Source organism: Passer domesticus, chromosome 4 (genome assembly GCF_036417665.1).
Source record: "Passer domesticus isolate bPasDom1 chromosome 4, bPasDom1.hap1, whole genome shotgun sequence".
Classification (NCBI taxonomy): Eukaryota; Metazoa; Chordata; class Aves; order Passeriformes; family Passeridae; genus Passer; species Passer domesticus.
The window spans coordinates 25,564,074-25,587,007 of NC_087477.1; the positions used below are offsets into that span (position 1 = coordinate 25,564,074).

Genomic DNA, 22,934 nt, shown 5'->3' on the forward strand with positions numbered 1-22,934 from the left:
GAGCAGAGCAGCTCAGAACTTGCTGAAATCTGCACACCATAGATTGTAGGGGAAATAATTTTATCATACCAGTGCTGCTCTTTTCCATTTAGCAAATATCACTGTATGTGTTAAAGCTGCTTAGCATCACAGTCAAGATACAGGTCTGAAAAAAACCACTTTGCTGAAGATAAGTGGTAACAGGCTGTGAAGTGCAAAATGAGAAATCACTTTATTTTATCGTTTTGTATCATCTGCTATTTAACTAATCCCTCTCTAAACCCATTCTCTCTATGTTTTACATGCCTCAGTGTGGTTTAGTTATGTTTTCATATTTTCACCCCACTTAAGGGAATCTAAAGTGAAATGATGGTTTCTGTTTTTGTAATAAACTTGTATTACTTCAAACAAAAATACAAGCCTATTTTCTGAGTCACTTTGTTCATACCTCCAATTTAGGGTCTTGGTTACATTATATATCAGCTTTCCCTGTGCTTTAATTATTGGGTTGATGGAAATGAAGCTAAATCTCTCTCAATTCACTAATATTCTACTTAAAGAGTACTTTGTCTTTCTTCTGACATGTGATATTACTTGTGGTTTTGTTTTTAAAATGAAGCATTAAGAGATTGAAGGCACATTTGTGTTTAACGTATTTCTAAACTGTTTTCCTCTTAAATCTTTACTTGAAAAAATACTCCCCAAAGATGAAAGCATATTTGTCTTAGACAGTGCTTATGTTCTAAAGGTCATCTGTGTTGGCCCCGGGATTCAAGCTGTGCGTTGTCTAATAACATATCTGCACTTCATCTAGAGCTAGTTACCCCCTCCTGCAAACAGAGATGTTGGAAGGTATCTACAGTACAGTTCTGCAATGCTGAAATAGCAGGCATGTTTCATTTATTACATCAAGGGTTTGGCGACAGTCCTGTGGAGATGAAAAGTGCATCCTTTTGCTCCGCTGCCTGATAATCATTGGACTGGGACATGCTTGACGTCTTTTGCTCTGGATTTATGCAGAAGCTCCATGCATGACATGGTGTTATTGATTAGATGAGCAGCCCACTTTTTCCCTTCAGATGCAAACTCTTTGCAAAGAGGGGGGTGTGTATATAGGAAATGTGAGAGAAATGAAGGGTTCTCTCATATAAATACAGGCTCTCTGTGAATACAGTTGTTCAGTGACAGCTGCACTCTTAGCCCTAGTTCAGCCTCAAGATACCTTTTATGGTGTCTGGAAGAAATTTAAACAGAGCATCAACTTACATTTTTAATATAGCTCTGAGTTCTGCTGTGACAAGTCTCTAGGATGAGAGTTGGCTAATATTTTAGGCTGATGCTGGTTTGAATCTGTCCTGTCTCAGCGGTGGTGGCTCAAGAGGTTTAACTTATCAGGTGGAACTTAAATGGAAAATGGTGTACTCAAATATCAGCAGTCTGTTTATCCAGTTTAGTTTTGTTCCTGTGTTGGAAAGGCTTTGATCCAGCATGACTTCCACAGGTGTAGAAAGTAAGGATACACAACTATTGGATTCTCCAAATGTGTAAAGAACCTGATGTCTGTGGCAGACTTCAGTCAGTGTTGTGTTCCTTTGGGGAAAGAGGAACCATTAGTCATATCCATCTGAGTCTGCAGGTACCACATTAACAATCAGAAATTATGATGTTCCACATTTCATCCTTAAGATGTGATAGCTGAAAAAAGTGAGCAGCAGAGTGATCCTATAAGACTTAGCTCAGGAAAATTATGTATATGAAAATGTGGGTTTGATCACATTTAAAAGTGTTTTGTGCTTCTGGTAATTACTAGTTGCAGTTTTTTTTAAGAAATGGTTGGGGTGGGCATGTTTGGTTCAGATCAGAAGAAAGTTTTGTCCTCTGAGTGCTATGGAGAAAGGAGATGAGACTGGTTGAGGAGATATAAAGGCCCTCAGACGAGAAAAAAGGAAAGAACTCTTACATTTTTTTTTTTAAATTCAGACTTGCAAGTCTGGTGTTTCATATTGCATATGAAATAATCCATGTTAACACTGGGACAGTAAAAATCCAACCCCCAATTTTCTTTTTAAAGATCCTAAGGATGTGTGCTGCTACCTGATTGTAATTCTCCATTTCTAAAATTCATGATGAAGATGAGCCTTGCAATATTTGAGTCAGATTTTGAAGAGGTTTGCTCTGTGTTGCAGGGGCAGTTTAAAAGTCAAAGGCAAATTGTCTTTTACTTTTTAAAACTGAAGTCTGGTATTTGGAGCACATAGAGGCAGGAGAAAGCAGTGGGAATTTAGGCAAGCTTCATAATGAAGTTCTGTAGTTATTGTAATTGTATATATTCAGCTAAAAATGAGGTAAGGATGGTCATTGTAAGAGGAAGGAAAAGCCTAGGAAAGTAGGTAATACAGGAAAGACACTGCTGTGCTGAAAACTGCATCTTAGAAATGTGATCCAAGAAGTTATTTGACAGGTGATAGTTTAAAAGTTGCATGGGGTGCCATTCCTGTTTCATTCTTAGTTCATTGCACATACAGGAGAGATGTTTTCCTTCCAGAAGTGGTTTGAAAAATGTCCACCTATCAATTTTTTCCTGTCCAGGAGGAGGGAGAGATGCAGCAGTAAATGCAGCACGTGTGAACTTTGCTGTGTAAGCTCTGGTTGGGCTTTGCTCTGTCTCTGTGTGATGGGGCTCTGCATTGGTAAGAACGTGGAGAGGAATCCTTTACATTTGGTGGGATGACCAAAAACATGGGAAAAGTCTTCAAGGATAATTTTGGGTTTTGTTTTCTTTTTTTTAAGCTTGTTGTTCCAGTTTTGCTGTAGCTTTGGATATGCAGTAAACCTCAATGGCCTCAGTGAGGTAGATTTAAACGGAAAGGAATAGAAAAGAGATATTTACTATTCTACTCATGCCTTCTCGTGGCAATTTTGTCTCTTTCACAAACTTAAGTGTCTTTTCACTGCTACCTGTATAAGAAGTAGTTCCATCTATGCATGTAGAGATATGGGGAGGTAACCAGGAAACTTGAGACATACTCATTTTACAGTGTGATTTAGCCTCAAAGAAGCCCGATGAAGGAATATTCTACTCATTTCTATAATGGGGTAGCAATGAAACACATATTTTTTTACAGTGAATGTGGGAATGTGAGTATTTCTAACATATACCTTATAACCCTAAATTTTCTCCATTGTCATTTGGATTTATGTGTACATGTCTCTTATGTAGTTTTCAAAATGTCACCCTCGGTGTTTGGCAGAGTTGAAAATCCTGAAGAGGAACCTCTTTATGGTAGTTTCATGCTGCCACCCAGATTGTTTTCTAGAAATGTCCTTGAAAAATGTGGTGATTCTCACTATGTCTTAGATTATCTGTGCAAACTGCTGTGGAGTCAGACCTATGGGAATAATTTGATTTGGTATGAGGGGGAGGGAATTTTGTACTCTAATTGACTTTATTTTGTAATTTATGACAGAAGTGCCCATTGTCTTGGCTATGCCTCCTGTCTTGTGTAAATCTCTTGATGTACTTCTGGGTGAATATACATATTTATAGAATTCTAAATAAGTAAACCTGCAAGTTTTTTAGGCATGGACTATTCGGTGTTTCATCTTTCTAGTGAAACTTTAGTTTGCACTTGGATGGATTTAGGCAAAATTCTGTCATACCAAGTCTCAATGCTTGAGTAAAGTATTTTTAATGACTGCTCTGGGAACATGATTTCTTTTTTTGCTGTTTTTTTGTTTTGTCTTGTTTTTTGGTGTTTTGGGAATTTTTTGCATTGAAGATTCACATGAAAAGTTAAGAAAATGGGGGAAAATGCATAATACAAAACTATTCATAATGTTGTACATTATGGTGTGTGTAGAAGAGCAGTGGAGAGTGCCACATATTAATATTCAGAAAAATTTCTATAATGGCTGGTCAAGGATTCTTCATTTTGAGGAAAACAAACCCCTTGGTACTTCTTCAGTTAAATGTTACTGCTCCTCTAATTGGCAAAATGACCTGCCTCCTCAAAGTGTCATTTTTGAAAGATTGTGTGGTGTCATCCCCTTGAATTTTGGTCTTATTTTTTTCAAATTCTTGTCATCCATAGAAATAGAAAGTGCTGGCATTCTTGTTGTTGGCTGTTTCTGTTGATTAACTGAGAATTTCACATGACTTTCCTTTTGCATTTGTTATAAATCATGCTAGGCAGCTAACTTCTCTGCATGATTTCTCTTCAATAATTAAATCTAACATTTCCAGCTGCTGTAAAATTTGTTGCCCTTTTGTGTTCAGTTATGTTTTTTCATGCGGAAGACTTGGACTTCCTCACAGTTTTAATTCTTATTCAGTGTCAATTTACAGGCTGTGGTAATAAACAGAATGTTTTACTTCATGGCTCCTGCTGGGAAGCGAATCTTAAAACTGGTATTGCTTTGACAGAGGTGGGATGCAAGGCTAGGCAAGCGTTCCAATAGTGACTTGAATGGAGCTTTTTGCTTTTTGTTTCCTTGGCAGAAGGCAAAATCCAGTGCTTCCCTTGATGCATAATCTTCTGTATTCCAGATCTTTTCCCCTTTGGTGCGCTGAGCATTAAATGTTGAAATATGGTATTTGTATCAGAGGATTAAAAATTACTGCATGTCAATTCTGGCAGAATATTCCCTAAGACAAAGGGAATGTTTGAGAGCCCTTGAAAGAATTATAGAAAGGTATTTGAGGTTTTTGTACTTTCTGTAGATGATTGTTGCTTCTGTATTTAATAAGAAGTTACTGTGGGAAAGAAGGTTTTAATCCTTGACTGGGTCCATATTCTCCGTAGTTTACCAATGGTTTTAACAAAAGCTGCTTAGTTATAGAACCTGTGCATCGAAGTGTTTTTCAGCACACTTAATAGTAATGCCCTTATTTACTAAACCAAAAGATTTTGTACTGATTTCAGTGGGAATTCTCTCTTTAAGAGTGGGTCAGCAGTGATGGTTCTCCACAGAACACATGGAGATAAAGGATAGTGCAAGCTGCAGGAATGCACATGAAAGTTGTTGTCATTAAGACTGAAAAAACGTAATGGGGCAACATGAAGGAAGTTAGGTGTTCCCTCATGGAAAAATAAGGCTTGACACATATTGCTGTGAATGGGCTTGACTTTCTCAAATTTAAATTTTAAATAAATGCTGCCCTTTGCATTGGGACGTTTAGGTGTTACAGCACCATCTGTCTGTCAGTAGTAGGAAGAAAAAAATTACTTTTATTTCTAAACTTATTTTTGAGGTATTATAAACACTTTACAAAGCACTGAGTATAGGAGAATACTTTTTTTTCCGTGGGAGGATTAACCAGTTTTGTTCTGCTGCAATATGCTGGCAAGTCCCAAACTAGGAGACTAAATTTCTTTTATTCCTGAGGCAGCAATTTTTGGGATTGTCTCAAGTGAAATGAAGGAGATTAAGTGTAATTAAAAAAAAAAAATCCAGGAAGCTCATGCACTGTGTTTTACATTGTTTGAGATTTCAACTTTTTCTATCCTTTCTCACTTCTTTTACATATTTAACGCATTTATTTATTTTTCTCTTCTTGTGAATGATAAACTTCCTTTTAAAAACTGTTTATCCCCTCTCCTAAGTACTGTTACAGATTATTGTATTCACTAGAAATTACCAGTAAGCTTAAATTATCTACTCTCCATAGGTCTTTGAACTTATCTTTTTCTGTGGGAATACATCTGAACTCCATCATAAGATGTTCCTATCTGCCCTGCCTCATCCTGCTTTTCTTTAAATATCTTTTTGGCATTCAGACTTGATGAGCTTGATCTTTCTTGTCTATGTCTCGAGTGGCTTGTTGAAAGAAGTCTAATGAAGCCTGACTTCCTTTACAAAGGCAATGATGGCTCTTGCCAGTGTGTTTATTCCTTTGTTTGCTTTTTGCTTTAAACACAGCTCCAAGTTTGCCTTCTAGAAATTTCAGACTTCTTGCCATGTTGCTCCCTGCAGTCCTCCAGAGTCCATTTGGCATATTTCTTTCCTCTGGCACTGAGGCAGTTTGAACAAGAGCAATGCAGCTGATGGCCGTGCTCATCCCTGAGTTATTCTGGATCACCTGAGTGGACCCTGCCTGGTCTCAGCAGTTGTTCTCATCCCAGTTTTCTTTCATAACCTCTCTGTTCTGGAGTGTTCATGTGTTCCTGGAGTGCTTTTTACCCTTTGATCTTCTATTAGCTCTACAGAGACACCTTAATGGGCTTCCTCCTCCTGATTTGTTTGAAAAATAATTTAACGCGGCCTTTGATGGCTTTATTCAATTGTTCCTCCATCTCTTTTGACCTGCTTCATTCTGGTTTTGAAACTATCATGCCATGGTTAACATATTTTTCTGTTTTCCTTTCTTGAGGAGACTGACTGAAGAATGCTATTTTCTTTCTACAGCTTAGCCATTCTAGCTTTTTGTCTGTTTGTTCTTAAAAAAGCCTTCTTTTGGATGGAATATGTTTCCTTTGAACCCTTAATATTGTATCTTTTTATACAGGTTTGTCTATAAAATATTTTCCATGTTTTTCTGCATATTTTTATATTTATAATATGAAAATTTAGCTAGCCTGGTAAGAAATTTCTTGCTTCAGATGAGATGTTCCCATCAGAAATGTTTTTGTTCTCACCTATTCATGAAAAATAAACCTGTATTGTTTACCTTATTTATTATTCATGTACGGATTTTTATGGTAGCTCATGCCAGGTAATGATTCTTAAATAATCCGGACTGAAGTCATACAGTGTAAATAGAATGCAATTTTCTAGCACTAACAAAGCAAATATCCTGTTTGTGTTTGATTGGATATTTTATACTGAAATTTCTGTCCAGAGATAACTTGTATTTCTTATGTACCATTTTAAGAACAGTGTTAGGAATTGTTCAGCTTTGAAGAAAAAACACTGGTGACAGTACACATCTCTCCTATATGTTTTAATGTAACTCAGTTTGATCTAAATGAGAAACACTTTACGTTAAAATAATTCTGATATTGGAGCTGACAATGTCACAGAAGATCTTCAGGGTCTATATAGCTGAAGGTGTTATTTCTCAGTATTTCAAGTGGTAGGTTGGACTTAAATACTCTGCTCAGTTGTAAACTTGAACTTATTTTTATTTTCATTTAGCATTATTTCTTTCCTGTTATGTGTTTATTATCTTTGGGCTTCACTGTCAAGCCTATTACCCTATGTCAAAGTGTGCATTCTTAAGGAAGAGCTTATTGAAAGGGAAAATACAGTAACACTCTCCCAGAATACACTCCCACCCTTCTGCAATTTGAAGTGATGCTTGGGTTGAAAAATGCCTTTTCCCTGATAGTGAGTCAGGTTGGAGACATGGATCACAAACAGTATTTCCTAGAGCACCTCCTGTTCATTACACTGTTGTAATTAATAGAATAAAGCTGTTGCTGATAATGGCTGATGACTGCACTCAATGCTTACAGTTGGGAGGCTGACTTTGGCAAGTGTATTGAAGGATTAATTCTAATATCTGCCAAATTATGGCAAAAAGGAGCAAAGATAAAGGTCCATGCACTGGTCATAATTTTACATCTAAAATCGTATCATTTTCTGTGTTTTATTACTGAAGGTGAAGCTCCTGTGCTGTGTTATGATGATGATGACTTGGTCTTCCAAGCTTCCCCTCCAGTTCTTCACATCTTCTTTGTGACTAAATGGTTATGAGTAGCTGAGTGTCAGCAAGGAGCTCTCTCAATTCATTATTCACTCATTCTGAAGACTGTTTTTACCTATATGTTGTAGAGCCTGAAACAAACTGACAGGAATTGTACAGTTAATATTAGTTTGACCAGGCTCTTATCTCATATTTTCTCTCCTCTCCTTCTGGAATTAGCTCCACTGATTCTTCTCATATACCCTTTCTTTGGCTGCTTTTTCTTTTGTTTTGCTTTTATGATGTTGGGCTAGATAAGTCATGATACCTTCCCAAAATGTGACTTATTAAATGAAAGTAGTTTGCTTATGTGAGTGGAGGATTTGTGCTTACTGATATTTTAAGAGCTTTGATGAAAAAAAAAAAGAAATTAGTGTGTTCTTCTGTTGTTATTTCCCCATTTCACATTTCCACAGAAGGTGAAAATATCAAAACCATTCTGAAAAAAGTGTTAATTACAGCATGATAATTTGGTTTCTATTTTGCCTACAGGAACCCAAACCTGCTTTTTAATTTTTTTCTGTTAAAACTGTCTAGGGAATTAAAGCGTTTTTAATAGCATTAACTTTCACATGAAGTGTTTTCAACCAGTCTTTATAATTCCAGAATTAGTGGAAACATTTATATTTTTAAGATTCTTCCATCATGGCACAGGGAAGCGAATTATTGAAAAGATGAAAATAAATTTGTTTGCTTTCTGTCAGAGTTCATATCTACAGCCAACCTTGATAGAAGACCAGAATGATTTAGACAAGTTTGCTTTGGAGATTCATAACATATGCTTGCCGGACAGAATTGAGTTATCTCTGCTCTGGAGAGTAAGTTATTGTAGCAGGAGCTGACAGAGATGAAGATAACTGAGGGAAATTCAATTACCTTTTAGTGTTTTCCTTCTAATAGGATTCTTAATGTGAAAAAGATCCTTAGATGATGCGCCTGTGTTTCTTTGTGAGATCTGCTTTGATACCTGCATCCAGAATAAAGTGAACTCTTCTTTTCTGGCCTTCATTAAGGATGAAATACGCATCTGATTGCTAAATGGGTGTTAGCTTTTGATTCAACATATTATCATTTGTAGTCCAGATGTATTTGACAGTCTTTTGGCAGTAGTCTTGAATATTCTAAATACAATTTCAATTTCAAAAGTATTGTTTTTGTGTAAAAAGGTTGTTTATAACAGCAATTGAAGAAAGCGGCCACAAAATTTTAAAATAATTCCCTATACCCTAGTGCTGTCTCTGTGTGGTTTTTCTCTCATTTGGCTTTTCCTGGCAAAAGCAACCAAGTTACAAACACTATTTATGACTGACCTGAGTTCAGGTTATTGGGTTAAAGCCCATCCACTTGACTACAGCTGCAATTCATGTAAAAGCTTCTCAGTTCTGAAGTTACTGGTGTAGATTGGTGCATACAGGTATTAGGATGTTGTTATTTGTGTTACTCATAAAATATTTTTGTAGTGTCTCGTGGTTGAAATGCAAATTTAGAGGCGACTTTATGAGGGCAGCTCACTCTGCAGCTGTATGTGCAAGAACAAACCCTGTACAAGTTTGGGTACCTGCAGTATGCACTCATTTACTGACACACTAAACTACTGTCTAGAGCTGAATGTAAAAAGAGTTTCTTTTTTAAACTCTGAACCTTACTAAGGTTACAAAATGTGCTTTTTATCTGCATTATTTACCCAAGCCTGTGCACCCTGATATTTCTATATAAGAAAGGAAGAACAAGTGTCTTCATGTTGGATTGATTTGCAACCCCAAACCAGGTTTGGATGTGCCTAAAAGATGTGGCATACCTGACCCTATAAAGTAATGAATTGAAATTCTGGTCCATATTTTGAGTAGCTACCTGATCTATGGCTTCTTGGTTAAGTCAGCTGTGGTTGCCCTCATCATTCTCTTATTTGGACTAAAATCTTAGTAGGAATTGTCTGTTTTTGTTGTTAATGCAGTCTCCCGATTGAGGGTTGACAGACTTGATACCCGCAGGTTTATTTTTTGATGTTCATGAAGGTGACTTATGAAAATCAGCTTTGGGACAGCATACTGAGATGCTTAGAAAATGTTTGAAGGTGTTTGTCAGCAGTGTCTGAAAGCACTTATAGTCAAGGTTTTTCCTGTTACCTATATTTCTTCTATTGAGTATTTTTCTCATTTGTCTTTCAGAATATTATTGAGGAGAAAATTGTACAAAATGTTTCATTTAGTGTAATAATTTACTTTTTTGTTCCGTTGAAAGCTTCAGCCTTTCACTGAAAATGCTTCATTATGGATGCAGAATATTGTGGTGTGCAGAAATAAACACCTTCTTGAGTGATGGTTGAAAAGAGATGGTAATTGTTTAAATAAAGATTTTACAACTAAATTGATACAATTTTCTGTAGTAGATGGGGATGTCTGGGATCCAGGGAGGTGAAAATGGCGGAGAACTGTTGAGCCACATCCATGCAGGGGTGATATTCCTAATCTTTTCCAAAGGTAGCTGTTTATTTCTGAGTAGATCTGTGCAGCTTTCCAGGAAAGGGAACAAGACTGCACTAATCAGAATTCTTAAGTGGAATTGAAAGGTCCTTTCACCTTGCCTCTTCTACATCATTGCTTTGCAGTCCAGGTTTTTATCTTAACTTCCTTGTATTTAGTGTGGGAATCACTATAACAGAGTTTAAAAATATTTTCCTTCCTGCTTCATGTTATTCTTTTATTGAAGTGGTTACAGGATGAGTCTCTCTACTGATTTTTCTCTTTGACCTAAATGGGAGAAAGCCGAACCAATTCCTTTGAGATGGTCTGAGATCATGAAAAGGAAGATGTGTCAGGCTCTTCTGGTGATTATTTTGCCAGGGGAGCTTCCAAGCGACTTAAAAACCTGTAGATTTCACTGTTAAAAACCTCTAGATTTCACAGTTAATCTGGAGTCCAACTGGAAGTGGCAGAGTCAACCCTTAGAAAGATTTACCAATCAAAAGACCAAACTGTCCTTGCTATTTCCTTCACACAAGATGTTTCCTGTTACCTTTCTCACCACTTGTTCCTCTCAGGTGTTTCCTGCTCACATTTTTAAGTCCCTGTTAGTAATTCACTACTTAGAAAATGCTTCTTCAAAGATTTTGATATCTCTTGGAAGTAGGGCTTGGAAGGTGATGATAGTGACTATGATACTGGGTTTTTTGGGTTTTTTTTTTTTTTTTTTGTTTGGTTTGGGTTTTTTTTTGTTTTTTTTTTGGGTCAATTTACTGGAACAAATTCTAGGTCTAAATAGTAATGCCAAGATTATGGCCTAATGGATTTTGAGAAGTCTGTGCTCCTTCAAGCCTTTTCCCTGCCTGTCCCTGCAGAAACTTGAGTTTTAAGTCTGACAAAACTGTCCTGAATTGTCTGTTGTCCTTAGAGTGATTGGAGATTCCATCTTTTGTGGCTGATGCCAATCCTTGACAGATAAAGCAGCAAAATTCTCAGTTACTGGATGGGTTGCTATATTATAGAGAATGTGTGGAATTTGTGAAACAAATGTTGTCATAACTTGGGACCAGGGGCCAGTGTTGGCCCTGTTCCCTCTCCACTAACACCAGTAGGGCTGGGTCATCCTCACCAGTGCTGGCTCCATGCTGCCCCTTGGTCCCAAGGGAACACTCACAAAAGAAAAAAAATCAGATATTCTGACTTCTAAAATATTGTTGATTTTTTTTCCTGTGCTGCCTGTTAGAAACCCCAAATATCTTATTTCTAAGCAGTTGTTGAGAGCCCTGTGGCCAGCATCACTCATCTTGGCACTGGCCCAATGCTGTTTTGCAAGGCAATATTATGTGGTCAGCACGAGAGGAGGGAAGAATGTTTCCTGGGTTATTTTTGAATCACAGTTGTTTGAAGCTGTTCAGAAATTTGGAATATTTGAAGTAGTTTATTGGCTGGAGTGTAACTGAAGCTGTTAAAGTGTGTGAGAGATGTTGTTACATGGCTCTTTGGTATGTCCAATAACTGTTGCTTACATGTGTTTTATATAATGTTTTATGTAATTTCAGTAGTTTCTTTCAGTTTTGTGCATGCTTGGTGGAAGCTGCTGATTTTGATTAGTCACTGTACTTTATTTCAAAACCTATAATTTTAATGAGTGAACTGTAATTCACACCAAAACTCAGATTTGTGTTTTAAAAATCCACAGAATTGCTGTTGCTTTTTTTTTATTCTGCATGCCTTTGTTCTCTAAACATAACAAGCTCCAAGTATTGAATTTATTATTTTACACTGAATTAAATTAGGAAAGTCTACTTAAGCAAGGTTTGTGCAGTTGGAACGTGTAATCGGTTTTGTGTTCTTACACCAGCATCCCTGAGTTCAGCTGTTGGTAGAAAATGCTGATAACTGTATTGAGGGTGAATATAAAATCACCCTCATACCATTTAAAAAAACAAACAAACCCAGAACAAACAGAGAGAAAATCCTTGTATGCTGAACTTAAACAGAGCCAAAATCAAAACTCAACAAGAACATCATAACCTTGAAATTGGTATATTTCACAAGTTCTGAAAAGTAGCATTGAAATGAGAAATAAAGAGAAAATTTAGGAAGTGGCTCTTAGCTGTTCTTATATAAAGATAAGCAAATCGTTTAGGGAGTATAATATAGTTTTTTTAAAGTAAAATTGACAACATAAAGGATGATACCAGTGGAAACTACTTGGTGCTACATCGTTCTCAATTTCTCTGAAGGGAGCATCTGTGGTAGTTGCAATACTGTCTCTTGCATCAATGCAGTCTTTTCATTTACACCAAGAGAGCAAGAAAAGAATATACATTTTAGAGCAATATTCTCAGTCTGTGTTCCATATTGCTCCGTATAAGGATCTGGAGTTGTATGGATGAGTGTTTTTCACTGAAGATTTCTGCAAAAAAACCCAGAGGCTGTTGTCTTCTCATGCTTTCAGTAATGAGAATATTTCAAATACTGTCTTTTTATGGATAGTAAAATCACCCAGTTATAAAAGAAATTAAATTGTCTTGCCCCTAACAAATTTTAGAGCCAAATATCAACCTTTCAAGGGTGGTAGAATGTTTTCTGAATAAAAAAATGCTAGTTAAGAAAACGTCTTGTACTTTTCATGATGTTCTAAAATTAAAAATCATGTTACCTTAATGCATGAGAATCAGTTGTAAAGAGAAAGGTCTCATGCTCTAGGTGGAATGAAACACAGGAGAAAAACGAGAGGGTCAGAAATAAAGTTAAAACAATTTGCTTTTCATAGTTTGATGCTATAGGAGCTCTGACAGGAGGCTTTAGTATAAGGCAGAGGTTAAGCCAAAGCTGGGATTGTGACTCTTAACATGTTTCCAAAGTAAGTGACTAGGAATGATTTTAAAGAATAACTGCTATAAAAGACCATATAGACCATATTTTAAAAATACTTCTCTTTGCTTCTGATTTTTTTTGTCTTTGCCTTTTCATCATCATCTTAATCAAAATCTCTTGTTTTTAAAATACTTGGCCGTGGAAAGAAAAAGCCTCTCAAGAATCTCATTTTACAAAGAGGTAAAGAGCAATTTTGGAGTGTACGTTAGAAACTTGTAAATTGGCAGCACTGAACATGTTATTCTTGAATAGACTTCAGAATAAAATTCTATGTAATCCTTCTTTTTTCACAGATTCTCTCTAGTAATTTCAAATTTTTCTGACAAAAAACAAATCAAACAAACCAAGACCCAGCTTTAATACTTTTCCTTAGCAATTCATTGAAATGTTTCTGCAGATGAGGATGACTTAAGGTAGGGTCAGACATCAAGACCACTACATTAGCTCTTGGAGCTCATGGTAGAAACTGGTGAAGGACAGATGAGTTACCTTTAGGGAATGAATTTGTGTTTGTAAGGACAATTACATGTTTTTAATTTTTTTTTTCCATTTTCCCACTAAGCCTTATAAGTGACATCTTTAGGAACCCAGTCAGGTCTGAGAACAATGTGATATCCAAAGAACTGATGTTTATTAAAGATGTGCTTGTTGCTGGCATGCAACCCGTCATGGCAAGATAGGAAATTATTATGCCTCAATGCTTGTTATCTCAAATGAATGTGATCTCTCTGTTCTTTGTTCATGAATTGATAGATTTTGATACATTCTCAAACTCCTGGATTAAAATCAGGGTTGTGTTCCGAATCCAAGACACTAAACAGGGAAACCTGAAAAGTGTTTGAGGGGAGCTGTGTATAAAATAGAACCAGAAACACAGACCCCAGACTGGAGGGATATCTCAAGGGGCTAATCTTTCTGCCTTTTGCAAAGCTGGAACTTTACATAAGATTGGAAACTGTTTATGAAGAGGTTTTTGGCTGGAAATGAATTTTCTTTGCCTGTGTTTTGCAAATTTATAGGGAAATTTAGTAAGTGTGATGTAGCAGGAATATCAAGCAAGAAATAACAAAATCAACAGAGGCATGTTGATTATTTTTGCTTAGAATTCTACATACAATACGAATGTGACTTATATGAACCTATATAAAAATACACATTCCTCCAAGGTAAGTTTGGAGACCATTAACATAAGTCAGGTGTTAAGTACTGCTATACCTAAGTATTTATAGCTGTCTCTTTGATAGCTATAGAAATTAAAGAATTTTAAGTCATGCAAATGCCTTTCACTTTTTTTTTATAGCCAGAGACTGAAGCCACATTTATAGTGACTTTATTTGGAACTTCATTACAAAATGCTCCATAGCATTTATGACAGGAACTAGTGGTACAAGGTATATTGTAATAACGTTCCAAATTATCCTTTGGTTTATCTGCTTGTCTGAATCATTCTGGCTACATTTCCCCCCTCATTGAGAATGTCCATTTTTTCTGTGTTTTAAGGTATTATCATTTCCCCACTTACAGAAATGCAGCTTTTGCCACTAGTATGAAAAATTATTCAGAATTAATTGGATACAAAACTTGTGAAAAATTGCTTTTTACGTAGTACCTTTAAGGGCTTCTTAACTGGTAAGTTGTGTTGTTCAGAAATCATCACTGGTGTGTGCTACCTGCTCTTAGAGACTTCATTTCAGGTTTAGCTGTGCCATCTGAACTGCATGTGACTTTCAATCTGTTCAGGTGTCACTCCTGTGCCAAGCCATGGTGCTGTGAGCTGTAAAAGAACTGTGCTGGCAGCGAGGTGTCTGGAAATCTGAATCCTGGGGAAGCACTCATTTGGCTGCTGGGGCCAAAACTGCTGCACTGCTTTGTTCCCACCTTCAAGGAAGTGGAAATCCTTCCTGTGCCTCAGTGGAGTGAGACAGTTGCAGAGATGGTGGTCACAATAAGGGAATGAATGAGGACATTCCAGAGCTTTGAATTTGATCCACTTCAGTACTTATATGTTTTCACCTGATTAAAAGTTATTTTAGCCCCTTTTGAAAACTTAAGTTGCATAGAAAGGACAATATGAAAAGATAGCAAAATGAAGTATCCAACACCTGTGAAATAACACACCAGTATGACCTTAATTTGGCCCTCACTAAGAATGTGTGGTGAATCCTTAGATTATGTAAGTATATGCAATTTTTTGGACAGAGTGGGTATTCCTTATGTGTCAGTTCCAGAAGTTGTTAGTGGATTTGGTTTGCTGGCTGCACTGGACTAGAAATTCTTCAGTGAATACAGCACTAATCTCTGTGGTGGTGTTGAAGCCACTGAATGTCACAAGGGTGAAATAGTGTGCTTGGGGAATGGCTGAAGAAATCATCCCTGGCTCTTTTTCTTAATATCAAACCTGAGAGCACAGAGCCACCTGTGCAGGAGTGCTGAGCTTTTCTGTTTCTAGAGCGTAGGGAATGGTACTTGGATTCTTTCTAGCTTGAAAAATGCCTTGTACTTAGAAGATGTGAACCCAAAAATGTTAAATTTATTGCTGAAATGTGTTGCTTTTAGGCTCTTAGACTGTTTTAAGCTAGAGCAGCATGAAGGGACTGCTGATAAACTGGATTTGCAAAAGAGTAGGGTAGGAAATTTCCTGTCCTAGTGTGTCAATTGAATGCACAATGTTTGTGCATAACTACAGTAAAAACAGGTCCTTGGATTTGAAAAGAACATTTCTTCCTTCATATTGTTTATGCCAGTGGTTAGCAGTGATGCTTAGAGAGTTAGAATACTGGAATAGTGTAGGAAATCCCAGTTTCTAGCAAAAAGGTAGAGATCTTGTTTGTCTTTGACTCTGATCCGAGGGTGCTGCTGTCTCACAAATAATATCAATTAGATAAGCGTAAAAGAAGTTTAAAAAAAGGTCTGTGGTGCTAGTGGACACTGCAGAAGAAATCTGATTTTATTTGTTTCTACTCTTCACTATTTCTTTATTCTGACAGCTGCTTTTTTTTCCAGCTGAACTCACATTAGTTTGTCTCATTTACCTGCTGTACTAAATTGGGTTTACTTGAAATACACAATCTACATAAAAGTGCTGTTGCCTAGTGTTTATTTGGGTTTACTAAAGCTTAATTCTGTGAGACTTGAAGGTAAAAAATAAAGCTGTTGACTCAGCACTGATTAAAGCCAGATGTCTCTTGAGATCCTTGCATTTCTCTCTAATCACAAACCCAAATTGATTGTGGTAGTTTTTGTTTTATTTTTTTTTTCTGGTCATGACCATAGTTTTACCAGTCTGTGTTTGGTATGATCTAAGTCAACTGCATGTTTTTTTTTACTTCCTCTTGTTATTTTAAATGCACATTTTTTTTCCCCCTCAGGAATGTCTGGCTATAAACCGACTTTTTTTTCATTCTCCCACTACCCCCCGCCCCATTTGTATTACAAACAGTTGATTTAGATGCAGATTCTTTTTAATGTAAAAATCAGATAAAAGGCTGGAAAAGTGGATAAACGAGCTTTGGAAAACCATGGGTTGAAGAGATGAGAAGCCACTGCATTGTGTTCAGTCCATTAAAACAAGAAGAAATAGAAGAGATACTTTGATAAGTGTTCTGCTGGTGTTAACCTTGATGGCTATTATCGGGGGGATGATGCTATATCTATTTCATTGGCTTAAGCTTTTTTCATGCTGAGAGAAATCAATACTTGGAGTCGTTGGATGACAGAGGCATCACTTCAGAATTGACGGTGGCTGTCAGACGTTGTCATTGGTTGACTTTTGTTCGCTGTTGAGGTTTTAAGCTTTCATTTTTCTAAGTCTTATTCAGGAGTCTTTGTAAGATTTCCCTGGGTAGCATTTTTAGTCCAGACTTTAAACCTCAGGTCAGAGGTCAAGTGCAGAGATCTGTGAAAGCAGAGAACTGAGGAGCTCCTTCATTTACTAAAATATCCTTATTTGCAGGGAATTTGCATTAGTGGCAAGACTGTGCGTTATCTTATGGATGACTTTTCCTCCTAAGTGATACCCTCTGAGACAGGGTGTTCACAAAGCCAGTAGCTTTTAGCTAAATTAGACAAAGGAACTGGCATATGTAAAAGTGTTCAGTGATCTCAGAGTTGAAGAATAAAAGTAAAAAGGTGCAACATTTCTTTTAAAAACCCGACACTAGTAAACTTTTGAATCTCCTGTAGAAAGCATTGCATTGTAATTTTAGGGCTGCAGAGGTGCAGCCCCAAAATTGCAATGCAGATGGTATCATGCAGAAAAAAATCTTTTACTTGACATTTTTGTAAAGATCAAAGATAAAATAGTTCTAAAAACTAGGTTAATCCTCCTCCTCACTGAAATATAGACAGGCAGAATAGACTAACTCACCCTGTCAGTATTTCTTGAGTATTTCCTGCACACAGAATGTACTGTATTTTCATATCTATAACTTGCCTTTTGGATGACCTTGTGGCCCTTCAGAATTCAAGTTCCTTAAAAATGAATCTTTAGATAACCTACGTGTTCAAATTGCCTGCAGTCTTGTTTGGCCAGACAATGGGAGAGAGGAAAAACCCTGTTCTGTGATAATGGCAAAGCGAAGGATTTTGTTCTGTTCTGGATGAAGGGTTGGAAAACAAGGGCCTTGCCTCTATTCCATGCTTAACACACTTTCCCTTTGTAAAACTTCCCACAATCACTGAATTTAAGACTTTTTGGAGATAACCTGTGAGGTGTGTATATGAAAATGCATTTTTTTTTCTCCTTACAATATTTTGTTTCATCCTAAGTGTGACTGGATTACTTTTGTGATTATAGCTTCATTGCACACTTGCCCAAACAGATAACAAGAATCATGTAGGCCAAGGCAGCAGTGGAAGGAAGGTTTGACAGCTCTGTTTAACTCTGTGTGTATCTTATTTGTAAAACCATATCCTGGCATGACAAGGGTGCACATTGCAGGTACAAGAGATGAAATAATAAAAAAGAAATAAAGCCGTAAAAATACTTTTTGAGATTGTGCACAAACAGAAATCAAACTGGATTTCTGTTTTACGTAAATGGAATGATTGGGATTGTGTGTGAAGTATTGACTGTGTACCACTCTATATCCTGCTGTTGCACCTTTGGAAGCAGTGCATCGGGTGAACCTGGCATCTGGAAAAGGGAAAATGAAGAGAAATAGGGGCTTTTGAGTGGTTTCAGAATAGTCTAGTGGTGACTGGCTACTTTAGGATGGGTCTTTTTGTGATTCTTTTAGTGGAACCAGTCTTCTTTCACTCTTGTATTCCAAGTATTTGAGAGAGGGAGGTGGAGAAATAACTTCTATTTTGCTGTATATTTGCCATATATACAGGGTAGAAACTGAACCACTGAACAGTTGGTGAGACACCTGTATGATCAAAGAGAAGGTTATTCTTGCAGAACTTTCTTAGGGTTAGTAGCTAGATATATATGTGACAGATATCTGGCAAAACTGTGACTTTTTTCTCTTTTTCTCTGCAAAATATATATTGTAAAGAGCGTGCAATGGCTAAAAGTTCTTCCTAGAGTGATATAATTTTATGTGGTTGCTGCCTGGAGGATCCTCTCAGTTTTGGTATATAATTGCAAATTTCTATTCATATTAAGTGGTGAATTTCCTGAAAAGTGGAGTTCTGTTTCCAGTTTATAACAAGCTGGTTGTGTTTTTGAGGAAGTTGTCAGGACAATAAAATACAGGGGGTTTTTTTCCGTTTGTTGCAGCTACATTTTGCAAATCCTTGTTGGTATTTAATGAAGAATGTGTTCAAAATCACATCATAAAGAGACTTTTTTTAAAAAGGTACAAGTTCACTATATCTTTTACAAAACATTCTAGTTTGATTTCCATTTTATCATGTTTTAAGGTCAAATGTGACTTTAATGTTCCATAAAGAGACAGAGATTGATAATGGGGAAAGAATAACCCTCTAATGTGATTTATATCTATGGATTTTATGTCAGATATGAAAAGTTGCTGTTCAAATTGTAAAGGAGGATCCATTAAAGAGCACTTTAAAACATTTTACTACTTAGCTTACCTTATTCACTTGTTTTTAGAATTCTGCCCTTTCAGGCAACTTAAAAATAACAGCTTGTGAAACATTTACAAAGTGCTAGAGAGAAATTGGAATCATCATGGGTGCAAAATAGTTCAATGTATTGGAAAAGACAGCTGGGTTCAGAAAGAGCTGGAAAAATCCTGTTCAGTGTTGGGTATGATTTAGTCATCTTACATTTCTGTGAAGAGGGGTGGCAGAGTGCTTCAGGTAGGAATACAAAAGACAATTTTGATGTTTCATTGACTTGGAAAGTCAGCTGCTTATTCTTCAGTCCACCTGGATGTCTGCTCATCAGGTGAGCATAGCTGTAAAGCATGGGGAAATTCTGAGGAAATACCTAAATATATTAAAATTGTTGGAATAGCTCTTTAAAATTTATTCATCTGTTAGTACATTTTTGTTGTCTAGTGTCTGTGGAAATCTACACAAGGCCAAGTTTTATTTTGTGGGGTTTTTTTACATTTTTTCTTCCTGTCACTTTATATGACATATATATTTGTATATACACATATATAAATAGCATTCATAGCCTGCTGATTTTTTAATTTGCAGCGAGTTTGTAAGGCTTGTACACTGTATAGATACAGTGTTGTTACTGTTTTAAACATGAAAAGCATATGACATTGTGCTGATAGCTGACCTCTAAGAAATAATTGTACTAGTGTCTGCATCAGCTGTGCTTCACAAAGAAGAAGCGATTTTTTTTGTTGTTAGGCAGACATTTGTGTCCATTCCACTAACTAGATCATAGAATAATCCAATCATTGACAAAGGCCAAAATGCTTTGTCTGGCATATGTGATCTGTGGAATTGCCAGATGAAAACTGAAATTACAGACAGAGTGCTGAAGTGGAGAAAAGCCTTTATTGTTTCTACCAATACTTGAATTTCTTGTGTGTTTTCATGTACAGCGAAATAGGGTTTTGGTGAGGGGTTGATACAAATTTGATGCCCACTTTTTGAGTTCTTTATTAATAGGCAAATTTTCAGAAGGTCAACAAAACCCCAAACTATGAGACAATGTTGTAACAAAGAATCTCTCATAGTTTGGAGTTCTTATTTGCTAGAATTTTCTTTTGACCAGATTGGCAAGCAGAAGATGTTTGTACAACAGGTGTAATACTGCCGGGAAAGTTACTGACTTTCCAATGCTGGCCTGCAAATGTGCTCAACTTCAAGAAGCCACTGGGTAAAGATTGATTTAGTCCTCAGATACGTTTTGTTTTCTATATGAAAAAATGTGGATTTTTCTCCTTAACTTTCATAGATATATGTTTATGTAAGCAACAGCAAGCACTTGGTTCCCCAAATCAAAGTGAGTCATGGGAGTGGAATGGTCAGCTAGCTGACATTCATTATTCTGAAATTTGCCACTGTTTTTATAAAGCTGTTCACTTTGTTACAGGCATAACCACTTTTATATGTGCTATTATGCAGTCTGGCCGTTCATGGCCATTAATGTGTTGGCTTTTGCTAAATTTTGAGTGTGTGCGTGATGTGGTTAAAGAATTCATGGCCAAGCAAGATCCTCTGCTTGGTGCTCTGGATGGATTTCCTGTGGGCAGCTGCCCAGGGTCTCAGTTCTCAAACCTGGAAAATGGGGTTAATTCTTCTCTCGCGAGGGTTTTGTATAAGTAATTAATTATGATTAATTACTTATACAAAGGTGCTTCAAAGTTCCTTTGGATGGTGTAATTAAAATGCAGAGTAATAAAGTATTTATTTTCTTGCCAGTCACTGTGTGCCCAGTACTCTGCAGACAAACGGGAAGAAGAAAAAATGTGTCATCATTTGATCACGGCAGCCAAGTACCGGGACCAGGTGACTGCAACACAACTAATACAGAAAATTATCAACATCCTGACAGACAAGCATGGAGCCTGGGGAAGCTCTGCACCAAGGTAAGGCGTTTTTGTGGTGTTTTAAAATATTTTGGTGCTCTGGTGATGTGACATATGGTCAGAGGTAAGCATGGGTTTCTTTTAAATAAAATAATAGAAAAATGGTAAAATGATTGTGTCCATTTTTAGTATGAGTGAATATCAGAGAACTGGTTTTGTTAGAGCAATGAAAAACAAGATGGGTCTCTTGTGACTTTCAACTTTGCTTTAAAAGTGTGATAGTATTTTTTTTTAATGTTCCAGCCCTATAGTTTATTTGAAAAATAATTTTTAAAATTAAATGCTTTCTTACTATTAGCTTTCTTCTTGGTGTATTATGTGATTCAAGATTGAACCACAGTTCAGTAACTTGTTTTCTTTTCTTACAAACAAGCATCTTTTTGAGTTACAGGGAAATGGTGGGATTTGTATTAGTAATTTGAAAGTAAAAGCAGTACTGCCAGATTAATTCAGAATTAATTCCTTTTGGAATTCTCAGCCCATACCTTCATTACAGGGATACTTGTCTAACTTCTTTAGCTGGGACGTGTGCTTATCTTTCACTTGCAAATCTGAAATGCAAGTTCAAGTTCCTGTAGTACTACCTTAATTAATACTTACAAATACGTGGAACATATTTAGGCTAGAACCTAGCTGAATATGCTCATGTGTCAAGATACTGTTGTTTGAATGTAATGGAATAATAGGCATAAGAGAAATACGTGAGTAGACAACAAACTCTTTTTCCAAGTAATGTTTATTCATCGTTCAGTGACTACTTGTCTTCTGGAAAGAAAAAGAAAATTATTTCCCAAGCTCTAATAATTTCTATAATATATGGAAACATAGCAAAAAAATTTAAAATTAAATTAACTGGAAGTGTTCCAGTTAGAAGTCATCAAACTGTGGCATAGGATGTCTGCAAACATGCTGTTAATACGAATTTTGGGCTCTAGTTTATAAGGTTAAAAATGAAAAGTTCAAGTGTTTAATGCTGTTTCTCTTTTGTTAAGTGAGTTATGCTTAAATCTAAAAAGACTGTTTAATAAAAAAATGATGAGGGTGCAAAAAAACCAATAGCCTATTTGAAGATTTCCAGGAATTTTTAGTAAGGCGTGTATTACCATTGTGTGAAAGCAGATTGCTTTAAGTACTTTGTATGTCTGTCATTTTGCTGAGTGTGTACCTTGTGGTTTGCTCCATCTGTTTGTGTTTCTGGATTTCAAACTATCATTACTGTCTTTTCAGAAGCTTTGCTAAGAAACAGAGAATCCTATGTGCTCTTTAGGTGTGTCTTGCTTGGTGAAGTAATACTGGTATAGTTGGTAAGGGAAGAGGGTAACTGATAAAATATTCAATGCTTGAAGGATAACTGTTTTCTGATAGCCCCCAAATAAGGTTTATGTAATCAGCTTGTAAATTGTGAAGTGCACAAAATATGGACATGATAATTTCCATTTCATAGTAATGATCTACAGCAAAATAGAAATATCACATAATGCACTTTGCAGCACACTTAACATAATTCTAGAAATTCAAATGGCATTAGAGACAGAACCAAATCTCTTTATGGCAAAGGGAGAATGCACTTAGTCATCATAAACACATAAAAAATAAATATATGCAATGATTGTAATTCTAATGGAATATTTTAGTAAGGGGCTAAAATAATGTTTTCTGGGATATGTTTGATTTTGCTTCAAAATATTATATTAGTGTTTTTCTTATGTAAATTTAATATTTGGCTTGTGGTATTTTTGTTTTTCCTCCTCCTTTGGAATCCATATAATTGCTTGTAGCCATGGCTCTGAAGGCCTAATACTTTCCCATTAATGTCATTTATTTTGTTTCAATATTGATGGCTTTTCTAATGCCATACGATCAGTGGGCTGCAGTGCTGGCAGCTGGCCTGGGATCGGCAGTGGTTTTAATAAATCACAATCAGACCCATGCCATTACATCAATATTTTTAGTCAATTATAGAGA

The 22,934-nt window shown here is 36.4% G+C and overlaps 1 protein-coding gene across 5 annotated transcripts in view; it reads left to right on the top strand.

Moving 5' to 3' along the window:
• Positions 1-22,934, top strand: part of LRBA (LPS responsive beige-like anchor protein) — a 373,617-nt gene that overhangs the window by 130,513 nt on the left and 220,170 nt on the right. For all 5 annotated transcript variants that reach the window (XM_064416678.1, XM_064416675.1, XM_064416676.1 and 2 more), the window contains exon 37: positions 20,803-20,969. In XM_064416678.1, the coding sequence (XP_064272748.1) occupies positions 20,803-20,969 (167 nt within the window). The remainder of the gene's footprint in view (positions 1-20,802; positions 20,970-22,934) is intronic.